Source organism: Panthera onca, chromosome A1 (assembly GCF_046562875.1).
Source record: "Panthera onca isolate mPanOnc1 chromosome A1, mPanOnc1 haplotype 2, whole genome shotgun sequence".
Taxonomy (NCBI): Eukaryota; Metazoa; Chordata; class Mammalia; order Carnivora; family Felidae; genus Panthera; species Panthera onca.
In genome coordinates this window covers 223,018,910-223,031,921 of record NC_138339.1, presented here as the reverse complement: position 1 = coordinate 223,031,921, position 13,012 = coordinate 223,018,910, and the positions used below count along the sequence as shown (strand labels likewise).

Here is a 13,012-nt window from a genome sequence, read left to right as displayed (position 1 = left end):
TCTGGGGCAGAAATATTTCTCCTGAGATTAAGAATCTTACTATCAAGATCTGAAAGAACTCTTCTCTAATGTTTGTGTAGACAAATCTCCCAGCAACTGGAAGGTTCACTGGCAGGTCTTTCCTCAGTGTTACTATTTAATAAGAGAGTGTTCTAAGATAAATCTGTGATAAATCTCTCAACTATAATCTCCTTGAGGGCAGGGAGCAAGGAGAGGACTTCTCAAGGGGGCTGCACTAATCACATCATCCAAAGGGGTAGCTTGGGATGGTAGGAGGGGATAGATTCGTCTCCCTAATTAGCAGATTATTTCCTAAATCCTTAACTACCAGGAAATTTCAATACAATCTACAGATCTATTTAAGATGATGTTCACATAGCCAATTTATCTTAATTGCCCTTTCTTTCTTAAGGACATCAATGATAGAATCAGTTGAACAAAGTTCATTCCTGAGAGAGGACCTAAAACATCAGAAACAGTTAAATTTAAAATCAGTGCTTTTCTACCCCTAGATTAATATTCTAGTGGAACATACTAAGAAAATAGTTAAGAGCACCTCACACAAAAGAATAATTAGAAAAGCCAGTTGAATTTCCTGAAGTTCCTTAAGTATACTATATCTAAAATGGCAGGGAACTGAGGTGTATCTATTTTCTTATGTTTATTTATTTATTTTGAGAGAGAGAGAGAGAGAGAGAGAGAGAGAGAGAGAGAATGTACACACACGAGCAGGGGAGGTGCAGAGAGAGAGGGAGAGTGAGAATCCCAAGCAGACTCTGCATTGTCACCACAGAGCCTGATGCAGGGCTCGATCACAGGAATGGTGAGATCATGATCTGAGCTGAAATCAAGAGTTGGACATTTAACCAACCAAGCCACATACACACCCCATATTTTTTGTTTTTATAATGGGGATAACACTGAAAAAACTTAAGAAAAATCTTTAAAAGAGAGATTAGTCTATTCTTCTCAATAGTGTGGTGGCCATATCTTATGAAATATTGTGTCTCACAGGCTTTTAAAGAGAATTACCTTTTTCTACAATCACTGAATTCCACTGGTGCAAATCACTGTAAGTCACTGAATTAAGTTTTAAAAAGGCTGAATACAAGATTGGGAATAATCCTTCTCCGAAATAACCAAACCAAAAAGGACTCTAGGAAGGAAAGAATTTAGAGCTCTTTCTTTTTCACCTATTGGGGCATTTCATTCTTTAAACGATGACCCTTAACTTGATTTTTTTCTGCGAGATGGTTCAGCCATATTCCTTTAGAGAGTAATGCCATAATTCTCCCCGGGTTATCAATGGCCAAGTATATACAGACACATGATGGCAACTTCCCTTTTAGAGGTCAGAAATTAGTAGTAGGGTTCCTTCCTTCCCTCTCATCCTCTTTCCTTTCCCTCCACGTCTCTTTATTCTCTCTTCCCCTCCATCATTCTTCCCTCTTTCCCTCCCTTTGTTTAACCATTTCGTAGGTGGCAGATATGTGTCATGCGTAAGGATCATGTTTATCTTAATTCAAAATTTCATCCTAAGTCTGTGGCACAATTTTTTGATGCCAAGAACGTGCTTAATAAGTATTTGTCGAATAAATAAATCTGCAGAATACTGCTCTGGGCCAAACCCTGAACTAGACGCCGAAGTTGAAAAATTCCTGTCCCATTGGTTCATCTGGAACCTACAAAGATGCACTTAGGGAAGCAGACAGAATTGGACCCATGATTATAGAGAATGGGGTACTTTTTGCTAAAGCAGTACTAGAGGCATTTACTAAGCGATAACTTAAAACGGGTATGTGCATGGGCTGCCATTACTGTCATGGTCCCACTGGGATTCATGGCCCTGAAGTGAATTGGTTCTTCTCCTCTCATTCTAGAATGAATGCAGAAAACCCTTCTTGTCATGAAAAGAGAACCATAAGAAGGCTGAGTGACCGGCCAACCTGGCTGCATTTCCTTCAGAGTTGCCTGGGCGCTGCCCCATCACTTCATCACTGGCTACACAGACCTTCCTCTGCCCGTGGCACTTGACCAGCATCATCTAGAGTCACATTCTAGAGGGTTCCTGTGAGTAACCCTGGGACTACCCAGTTTGGGTCTTGGTTTAGCTCCTAGCGGCTGCTTGGTCTTCTGCCATCCTCCTGTGCTAGCATGCTATTTGAGGGAATACAGGCTCCTCCTGGAGCTTCTAAATGACTTCTAGCAACTTGGACAAATTTTCTCTTTTTGTTCTCATTTTGTCCCACTGACTATAACTTGCAAATTATTTTTTCTCAAGTGTGATTAGGTTTGAAGGGAGAAAAACAGAAGTCAGGAGTGAAAGAGATGTGCCCAAAGAGATGTGACGTGGTTATTGTTCAGATTCGATGAGAAGAGATTTCTTCCCTGGTCTGAAAATTTGGAAGAAACAGGCTCTCATCTTTTTCACACTGACAGGCTCTGAGTTCTCAGTAGTTCTTGAGAATCCAAGAGCATAATTTCAAGAACAGGAAACATGATGGCTTCTTAATGAAATTAAATAGCAAAATGAAAGCAATGATTACTCAAATTTACTTGGCAAATTAGCAAGACAAATTAATTGAAACACTACTTTTGATCATAAGGATATAATTAGAAAAGTCTGGTGGATGAAAATATCTTCGAGGCATGAATTAAATCAATTGGACAACCTGATTAGAGAGACCTTATGCTTAATGTGTAAATCCCAATTTACTGTTATAAAATGTAAAAGAAAGAAAAAAAGATTAATCAACCAATATTCATTAAAAATGGTCCTGTGCAAATAACATGAATAATAACAGCAAACGTCTACTGTATTTTTATTATGTGAAGATATTGTGTTACCTTACATATTATTCTTAACACTTATACTGTTTTCTTCTCTTAAAAAGTAATACATAAATTCACCATTGTTGACACTTACACAGCATGAGCCGTTACTGACCCTTAATCTGCAGCCACGGACTTCGTGATGGAAGGAGAGCAGGGCACCAAGTCCAACCACAACAAAAAGACACACTGAGATGCCTTTTCCGTTCGTAGCCTCATCTTCCGCTTACAGATGCCACTACTTCTCAGTAAAATCTGGTTCTGTAAAACTCTGAACCCATCCACGCTCGGCCACAAGAAGCCATTTTGTACACGGTAACCCCTGACAGCTCTTATTCTTTCAAGTTGGCCCAATCAGACTGAGAAGAGGGACTTTTATTCCACTGCTGGGACTGGGGAGAGACTCCCCCTCTTTTCTATGACACGAACAGGCTACAAGTGCCAAACGTAATCGTCGATGAGAAGAAGAGAGCCAGCCTCAAGATGGAGGAGAAGAACCCACACGCGGCAGGTCTCCGGTCTGGGAAAAACCTGGGCCCTGGACAACATCTTGGGCCCTGGACAACATCTTTGAGCCCCTGGATCAGTCAAGTCTGCAGCTCACCTTAGCTCTGGCCTTGCTGTAATAAGAGATGGTAAATATTTTCTTTGTGTACGCCAGCTGGAATCAGCTCTCTGTAACCTAAAGCTAAAGCCCCCTAGTTTATATAAAACAAAGTGGATATTAAACTAAATTCTAGCAAAGTACAAAAAACTAATTTTCTCTCTCTACAGAGGACAAGCTGAAGGTTGTCCCAGAGGGAAATGGAGTAGCGAGATGGGCAAAACAAGTAAAGGGGAGGGGGAGATACAGGCTTCCAGTGGTGAAATGAACAAGACACGGGAATGAAAGGCACAGCGCAGGGAATATAGTCAAGGACTAACAGTATTGTGTAGTGGCAGATGATGTCTGCACTTGTGGTGAGCATAGCGTGACGAACAGAGATGTTGGATCACGGTGCTGTACATGTGAAACGAATGTAACACTGTGTGTCAGCTATCCTCAAATAAAAAATTTAAAAAAATATAATTTTCTTTATAAATCGGGTGATTTTGTTTCAAAGTATGGCTGCTGACCCCTTGCACCTGAATCACCCGAGATACTTGTTTAAAACACAAATGAGAGGATCACCTGAGCGGCTCAGTCGGTTGAGCGTCCGACTTCAGCTCAGGTCGTGATCTCACGGGTTGTGAGTTTGAGTCCCGCGTCAGGCTCTGCTGACAGCTTGGAGCCTGCTTCAGATTCTTTGTCTCCCTGCCTCTCTGCCCCTCTCCCGGTTGCGCTCTGTCTCTCTCTCTCTCTCTTTCTCTCAAAAATAAACACTTAAAAAAATTTGTTTTAATAAAAAATAAAACAAATGAGAGAAACAAGTCGGCCTCTGATTCTAATGCTTCTAAAGGGTGAAAGCTACTGTCAAGGCAAGCTGTACAATTTTAGCTGCATAATTTAGAAATTCATTATGCAGCCTGCTTGTACTCTGGTTTCCTTGTTTCAAAAATACGTGTATTCAAACATGCTCCTCGCTTCTCCATAAAGAAGAATGATCCAAAGGTAAACAGTAACAATCTTTGATTTGCAAAAGTGGGTATTTTTGTGAAATTGCTCCAAAGCTTTGCACTTAATTCTTGACAAAGAATCAATAGCCTTATAAAGTTGTTTTCAAGGCACACACAAAAATCCTCCCCAAGTCTCCTTGCCAAGGAAAAAAGACACTTTATCTTCTTTAATTTTTATTTATTCTTGAGAGAGAGATAGACAGAGACAGAGACAGAGAGAGACAGAGAGAGAGAGAGAGAGAAAATCCCAAGCAGTCTCTGTGCTGATTGACTCGGGGCCACAAACCATGGGATCATGATCTGAGCCGAAATCAACAGTTGGACACACTTAACCAATTAAGCCACCAGGCACCCGGGAAAAAGGCATTTTAAAAAGTAGATTCTATTAGACTCCTACCACATTACCTTAAAACCACAAATGTGAGTTTTTATGAAATCTGTTCCTTGCTTAACTACGTCTTATATGTTTGGACTCAGTTTAAACGCCTGGGAAGCCCTTCCTACCTTCACCCCACCAGCATTCCTCCTTCCTCCAGTGTGCCTGCTTGGGCTCTTTCCCTCTTCTCCTTGGCCTCCCTGCAGCCTAAAACACACCCACATTCACTCTTTATCTACCTAAACACTTCACAGCCTTGAAGGCTCAGCTAAAAATACTCCTTCCTTAGGAAGCCTCCAGGAGAGGTCAAGTCCCCTTGAATTGTGACATAGCAACTAACTAAAATACCAGTTAGGCTGCGTTCAGCTGCCAGTATGAGAAAGGCTGCCTTGGGGCACCTGGGTGGCTCAGCTGGTTAAGCGCCAGATTCTTGATTTCGGCTCAGGTCATGATCTCAAGGTTCGTGAGATCGAGCCCAGTGTTGGGCTCTGCACTGACACCTCAGAGTCTACTTGAGATTCTTTATCTTCCCCCTCTCTGCCCCTTCCCTGCTTGTTCTCTCTCTCTCTCTCTCTCTCAAAATAAGTTAACATTTTTAAAAGAGAGAGAAAGGATGCCTTTAAAATTACCCAGTAAGGAAATGAATCACCATGTATTATGTACTATGTATCGGCAAGGTTGAAAGCTCCTAGGGAAGTCGTGCTTCAGGGGTGGCTGAACCCCAGCTGGTTTCTCTGCCCACCCCTTCCCCCTGGAGGCTGTCCCCACCTGCCATTCTACCTACTCAGAGGCGGCTGCTGGAGGGAGGGGGGAGCATGGCTTCTGGTGCCTTTCCCTTAGGCATATGATCCCTTCTTCTCCCAAAGCCTCTGGAAACATCTCCTGCAATATCACCGGTCTAAATGGGCTTACGCCGCCCCATCCCAAGCTAGTATTAAGAGGTAAGATGACCAAGACGAAGTTAGAGAGTTGGTCACCTAATTCGCAACGCCCACAACATGAAGAGGGTAGTAAGTATACAGCAGACTAGGTCAAGTGGACCAGGCTGCTCAGCGCGATCGGTGCCCTGCGTCCCGACCAGCTGTCTGGGAGGCTGAAGGGATCAATAAATGAGTCTATCTGAAATGAACCTATTTCTGGAGTGGCGGGGGCATGCTTTGGTTGAGATCAGGGGTCCTCAGACTGTGGCCCCACCACCTGTTTTTGTAAAAACAAATTTACAGGAACACGGTCACACCCACTCGCGCATGGAGTGTCTCTCATGCTACAACACAGAGCTGAATAGTTGCGACACAGACCATATGGCTCCGAAAGCTGCAAACAGTCACTAGCCGGCTCTTCACAGAGCTGTTTCCCTGCCTCTGGCTTAGAATCACCGACCAGAATGGAACGATGCTGGCAAGGCAACCACAAGGTCCGATGTAGTGCCTTCCTTTCCGACACACTGACGGTGTATATTATCTTCTTGAACATCTGGCTCTTCTGGTAGGTTCTGGTTCCCTGACGGCAATGCATGGGGTCTTTCAAAATGCCTTGGTGATGCCATGTCCTCAACACCTAGCACAGGGCCTGGCAGGCAGTAAGCACTTCAGAAATATTTGTCGGCTGGGTAATTGAATGAACACACTCCTTAAATAATCTTCCATATAAAAACAAAGGGGATGGTTTCTTGAGTGACCCACATCCCACAATAAGGACCGCATGAACCTTAACAACATTAACGTTTCCCAGGTCTCAGGGGGAAGATGTGCCCACACAGTCTCCTGGGAGAGGCAGTAGCAATGAGATTGGCTTCTCAGAAGCAAGTAGAGGCAGTGTGGCTCTGGCAACTGACACGCACACCATTAAAAACATGGGCCCCAGGGCCAGCCTTAGTGAGAATGCTCCCCCTCGCACACGTGCTGTGGCTCCCAACTGCGGTCCTGGGTTCTCCCAACTGAGCACCAGAATCTGTGCCTTCGCTCCGCTGAAGTTCAGTCTCCATCAGTGTGCAAGGAAACAGTCGCCATTTTTTAAAGATAGAACACAGGGGCGCCTGGGTGGCTCAGTCGGTTGAGCGTCCGACTTCAGCTCAGGTCACGATCTCACGGTCCGTGAGTTCGAGCCCCGCGTCGGGCTCTGGGCTGATGGCTCAGAGCCTGGAACCTGCTTCCGATTCTGTGTCTCCCTCTCTCTCTGCCCCTCCCCCGTTCATGCTCTGTCTCTCTCTGTCTCAAAAATAAATAAATGTTAAAAAAAAAAATTAAAAAAAAAAAAGATAGAACACAGAGGCAGTTTTGCAGGACCAAGGACTCGTTTTATCTGTAGATGATGCCAGTTTCCATTTTTTCCTCACCATCCCGCTAAGAGACATTAAAAAAAAAAAAAAAAACTTGGTGTGGCAAAAATTAAAACCACCAGAGTTTTTAAATTGTTAAAATGGCTTCGGTGAGTTTAGTAACATAAGAAATTATTACCAGTAGTAAAGAGGCAAGTCTTTTTTTTTTTTTTTTTAAGTTTGACATTCAAGTGTTTAATCCACAATGCCGGGAAGATATGAACTACTGAGATGCAGTAATGAAAATTGCAAAAAACAGGATATGGGTTTCATTACAACCTGCTAATTAATATAGCAACACGCAATAGCAAGAGATCAGCAAGAACAGTATTCTAATCAAGTTGAGGCATGTGTGAAACGGCCAAGAATGCCTCAAACACCAGAGAAAGAAAAATGCCAAACGCTATGTTAAAATGTCTCCCCTGGACACAGTTTGCTTTCCAAAAAACCAACCAACCAACCAACAAACAAACAAACAAAAAAAGGTAAAAAACTGAAAAACAAACAAAAACCAAGCTGACACTCAACTTTGTGCCAGCATTTTCCTCTGCATTTATGGCAATCACAAACTGATCCAGACTTAGGAAAGCCTTATGGAGAAGGAAAGAAAGAGCGGTCCGAAACCTCTTATATTTTTTTATCCATGCAAATTCGTAGTATTTAACGTACCAACTTCTCCGCCAAAAGAGCTAGTATTATTTTGAGGGAAGCAGGGTGTTTGTCATCCAATGAGTCAAACAAATCATGCTTTATTTTCAAATCCACAGGACTTTGATATGGTATCACATCCGTCCATTTTCCTCAGTATCGGACAGAAATTTTTTTCACAGAAGTTCTACCATACAATTTTTTAATGATGATTTGGGATATAACAGTAATACTGACATTAGACCACCTCCCTCAAATATTTCTTCTTAGAGTGAAGTGTTTAATGTGAAAAGCGAATGTATAAGTTAGTACCTCACTATGAACCAATCATCAAAAACTCAATCTATCCTTATGTTAGGGAAACGTATATTTGCTATTATTTGGCAATAATCCTCGATGTGGGAACACCGATTCCAGAAAAACATCCTCAGAAAATAATCCAATAAAGAGAAGGCTTACTTTCGTTAAGTTTTTCATTATGATATGCCTTAAAATAACAGAAGCTGGAATAGACATGATACTTAACTAGAAAGAAATAAGGAAGTGTTGGCGTAAAAGTTAGGTTTATCAACCGAGGGAAATATAATCCAATTAGTACAAGTTATCATGATGCAAGCCATATCGTCCTATGCTATCTTTTTAATGGACTGCTAGGTAGAACACACTATAGCTACAAGTGAAAATGTCTGAAATTTCCAGAAAAAGTCATGAGGTGTCCTTCAGCAGTGTGTGAACTTCTAACTATTCAATCACATCTCTCCCTGCTTCTCCTACCCCTGTGGCCTCCTGATGGACTGTTCTCATGCCTCCCTGGTGCTCTCGATCTGCTGTGTTCCTGGCTTGCAAGATGCTTCTGTCTACTGCCAGACGACCCTCGTGCATCACTGTGTTCAAGACCCAGCACTCCCACAAAGCTGTCTATTACTCTGGAGTGAGATCGCTTTGGATTTCTTAGCCCTCGAGAAATCTCAGGCAGACTATAAATTCCACATAGTTCTTTTCAGCACCTGCAATAAGTAATTAACACATGATTTTTAAATGAATTGATCAATGCATATAAACTCTTCAGAGCAGGGGCTCTATCTAAGCTTTGTATCCACAATACTTCCCACAGTTCAGGCAAACGGTAGATTGGCATAATTTCACTCAACAAACGGATAAGCGAATGTGTGCGTATTGTTACACATGACTGCTAGCTGCACTACAGGGTGTGTTTTTCTCCCTTGTCTCTCTTCCACTCTGCTTCTAGGAAAAGTCGCATGCGGTTCTTTTCTAAAAGGAGTGTCATTGACGAAGGAAACTTACCCAGGTCAAACTGGCCAGAGACGTAGCCACAAGTCTGACGGACTTCCTCACTGTCCCAGCCCAAGGGGTAGAGGGCACAGCCAGCACCGATCAACAAGCCTGCAAAGAGATAAGCCAAGAGGGCTTTACTGGTTCTCCTCTGCATCTCCAGGTAAAGGCAGCCGCATGGAGGGGGGAGTCCATATTAGCAATACAACAGAAGGTCACGGTGTCCGGTCCGCGTTTTGGGAAGCACCAGCCACTGCTCCTTAAAGCAATCTAAGGCCAGTTTGATTCCATGAACAACTGCGGGTCTGCTTAAAAGGAAAACAAAAACAAAAACAAAACAAACCCCCTGAGAGCTCAGTTTGGTTCCGACTTTGCCTTTCAAAGCATCAAAAGCCTTGCAAATCCTGTTGAGGAAATACAATTCAGAAGCTTTTTAAAAAATCACGCTTGTAAAAATCCCACCAGGTCCACCATCCGTCCATGTAAACAAGTGAGTCAAGAGCACGCAAAAGTGCCTAATAGGTTATGCTTCATCATCCATTAGATTTTTTCCTTTCCAATTGAAGAATCAAACTAGAATATTTCAGCACCATCCAATTTTACCTAGGGGCAGCGAGAGCGCGAAGATTCTCATGAACCACTTTGGCACATGGATCGGACCTGTTAGCTGTACTCCCAGCCGTTAGAACTCTGGTGAAGAGTTGAGAATCAGGGAGCGTTCATCCATCACAGAAATAGCCTAGAAGACAGATACTTCCACAATCATCTAAGTCCTCCTTGCAGCTAAGACCAAAAGTATTGATGATTAAACTGAAGAAGGTGGTGGTTTTATCTCGATGTAAATGAGGTTATCGTGGCAGCACACTCTGAGCTGACAGCTTTTGATCGGCACGTCTGCAGTTTTGGATCGAAGTCTAAACATGGTTTGACAAGAAGCTGAATGAGACTTAGGCCCTCACCACCGGAATCCGAGGGCTAATCGGAAAGCACCCATCCTGTCGCATCAGTCCGCGGGTACTGTCATCGTCCGTAAGTCCCACAAGTGTGCTGGGCCTGTAGGACCACCACATACATAGTCTGATTGGTGAGAACACCAGCACTGCCTGAGAGAATGTGCTAGACGAGGGAGACCCTTAAATGAGAAAATCCACTCACGGCGTAACACAGAGGCGGAATGACAGGGCCCCAAACGCCGCTGGAAGAGACTTGCAGAATTTCTGTATTTGAGTCCCTTTCTGTCCCCCTCTTGCTTCTTGGGCTCCTGGTAGATGACCCGAGTGGTTCTAACCCATACACATGGTCTGTTTATAGTTATCTAAGGAGGAGCTGCTTCCCAAACCCTTCCCAACCTCTACGCTGAGCTGTGTGGACAGACACCCGCTACGAACCGACACAAATCTCCCCCTCCCCACAATCTGTCCCTTGGTCAACAGTAAAACAAGCGTTTAATGCTGAGGGCCTGTGATCCGAGGGAAGGCCCACAAAGAATCACCGAAACTGCAAATCACTAATTCCAGGATGCCTTCGATGCAGTTGGATCGATCTGAATTGTGTCGAGGCTGAAAAATAACTCAGCGACGGTATGAGGTTTTGCCGACTAAGCGAATGCCCCAGGGACTGGTTTCCTCAGGACAGTATTTGTAGCTCTCTGAAGACAACTCTAACAAGTTATCCATCACCAGGTAAAGAGATAATTAGTGAGGAGGCCAAAGTTTGTGTGAATTGAGTTCCGTGAGTGTTCAAAACATCATGTGGTACCATTTCCATGATAACCCAGTTCTTAAATTAATAAGGGACACTATTTTTTTGAGAACTTGTGAGCAATTTTTTGAAGGATGACAAATGCAGAAAGAGAAAATTTTCAAATGTAAAAAAAAAGAAAAAGAAAAATCGTGACATCGAAATCATCAGTTTTCTCTTTTTCTGATAGGGAAAGAAATGATAAATAGCCTCATTTGCTAATGTCCTTTTCAGATGGCGGGAAAATGTGTCACGTATCCACGAAAGTGCCTGTTTTGATTCGTGTGATGCCGGGCACTTTGGGAAACTAAATAGAGAGAATTTTACATATGGAGCAAATTGGCATGTGGTTTTCCAAGCGGCGGAACGCTTGGCAGTCAGGGTTCTTTTGTAGAATATTGAGCTGTCTTTATGACACTACGAAATGCAGATCCAACCATATAAATGAAGAACAATTTCATACATAGAAATTTATGTAATGTGCATGATTTTAAAAAATACCACGGGCATAGCTGACATTAAAAACAGAAGTGTTCGGAGCACGTGGGTGGCTCAGTTGATTTCGGCTCAGGTCATGATCTCGCAGTTTGTGAGATCAAGTCCCACATTGGGCTCTGTCCTGATAGCACGGAGCCTATGCTTAGGGTTCTCTCTCTCTCTCTGCCCCTCCCCTGCTTGCACTCACCCACCCACTCACTCACTCTCTCTCTCTCTCTCACAATAAATCAATCAACATTTAAAAAAAAGAGTATTCAGGGGACAGCAACTAGCTTATGTGGGTTTTTGTATTAACATTTATGTGGTGTTTGTATGTTTTGTCATCTGCTGAGGTGTGCTAACAGCAAAAATACTGCAGATTATAAAGGTCTGAGAAACATTTTCTGAGGGAAAAATGTATGTTGCAAACCGATCAGTCTAATTGGTTCTTGCAGTTTTAGGTTCCGTAGGTAAACAGCGGTGGCCTCCGGCTACCTTTCTGCTTGTTTTATGTTATGGAGACAGCAAGCCTTGGATTCAATTCAGCCAAATATCTAATGATGTTTCTTAGTCGGCTGGCGCAAAAAACAGTCAGATGCCCAATTCTGCAAGCCCGGTGAAACCCTCTTCCCCAAATCCATCACATAGTCCTTCGAACAAGGACATTCAACACACTGTAAATACAACAAATCTTCAACCGGCAGGTTTAGGACACTTTAGGTCAAATCAGGCAATATCTTCCATTTAAAGGAAGGGGGGACAGGGACCAAAGAGAGTTCAGACCTGGACTGCCCAATGCAGTAGCCATGAACCACATGTCGTGAGTTCAAATTTAAGTTTATTAAACTAAACTAAAAACTCATTCCTTCAATTGCACTGGCCACATTTCAAGTGCCTGATAGCCACAGGGAACTGTTGGCTACCACACCGGACTATTTTCACAGTTGCAGTAAGTGCTACTGAAGAAGGCTCTTCTAGGGGTGCCTGGGTGGCTCAGTCGGTTGAGCGGCCAACTTCGGCTCAGGTCGTGATCTCGCGGTCCGTGAGTTCGAGCCCCGCGTCGGGCTCTGTGTTGACAGCTCGGAGCCTGGAGCCTGTTTCGGATTCTGTGTCTCCCTCTCTCTGACCCTCCCCAGTTCATGCTCTGTCTCTCCCTGTCTCAAAAATAAATAAACATTAAAAAAAAAAATTTAAAGAAGGCTATTCTAGACCTAAGAGACCATCTCAAAAGGATGCTGGGCTGGACAGATCCTTATACCCTAAGCTTAATACTACTTATTCATGAAAATCACCCCAGCTCTTTTAGATTCTCCCTTTCTAGGTGGGGCTAGAGAGCAAGAAACTACATTTCCAAACTCTTCCGCTGGCAGAAATTCTGGCTCATGTTCTCTCAATGAGAAGCCCTCGCGTGGGATTCAGAAGGTAAAAGAGAAAACTAAACCAATTCCCCACTGGCAGCTGCAACTAGGGACATGCCTTTCTGTAGACCGTAGACATAAGATTTGGGGAGTGACTTCCCCCCAAAGTGAGGAGGCAGCCTCCTCAACATCACCCACTAAGGGCAGATCATCAGCTGTAGTTTCTTTCTACCCTTGCACTTCCTGATTTCCTGAATTCCTCTCTGTCCTTCACTTCCCCAAACCTAAGAGGTCTGTGAAACTTTAAATCCCTGGACTACATCCCTTTCTACTTGAAATACCTACAGTGGTTTCTTTCACTGCTCAGACTCTGGC

The 13,012-nt window shown here is 43.3% G+C and overlaps 1 protein-coding gene across 2 annotated transcripts in view; it reads right to left on the bottom strand.

The window, feature by feature from the left end:
* Nucleotides 1-13,012, bottom strand: part of LHFPL6 (LHFPL tetraspan subfamily member 6) — a 250,668-nt gene that overhangs the window by 21,903 nt on the left and 215,753 nt on the right. Inside the window, exon 3 of one of the 2 annotated variants that reach the window (XM_060637285.3) lies at nucleotides 9,075-9,173. The exons of the other annotated variant lie outside the window; for it this stretch is intronic. Coding sequence (XP_060493268.2) covers nucleotides 9,075-9,173 — 99 coding nt within the window. The remainder of the gene's footprint in view (nucleotides 1-9,074; nucleotides 9,174-13,012) is intronic. 2 annotated transcript variants of the gene reach the window in all.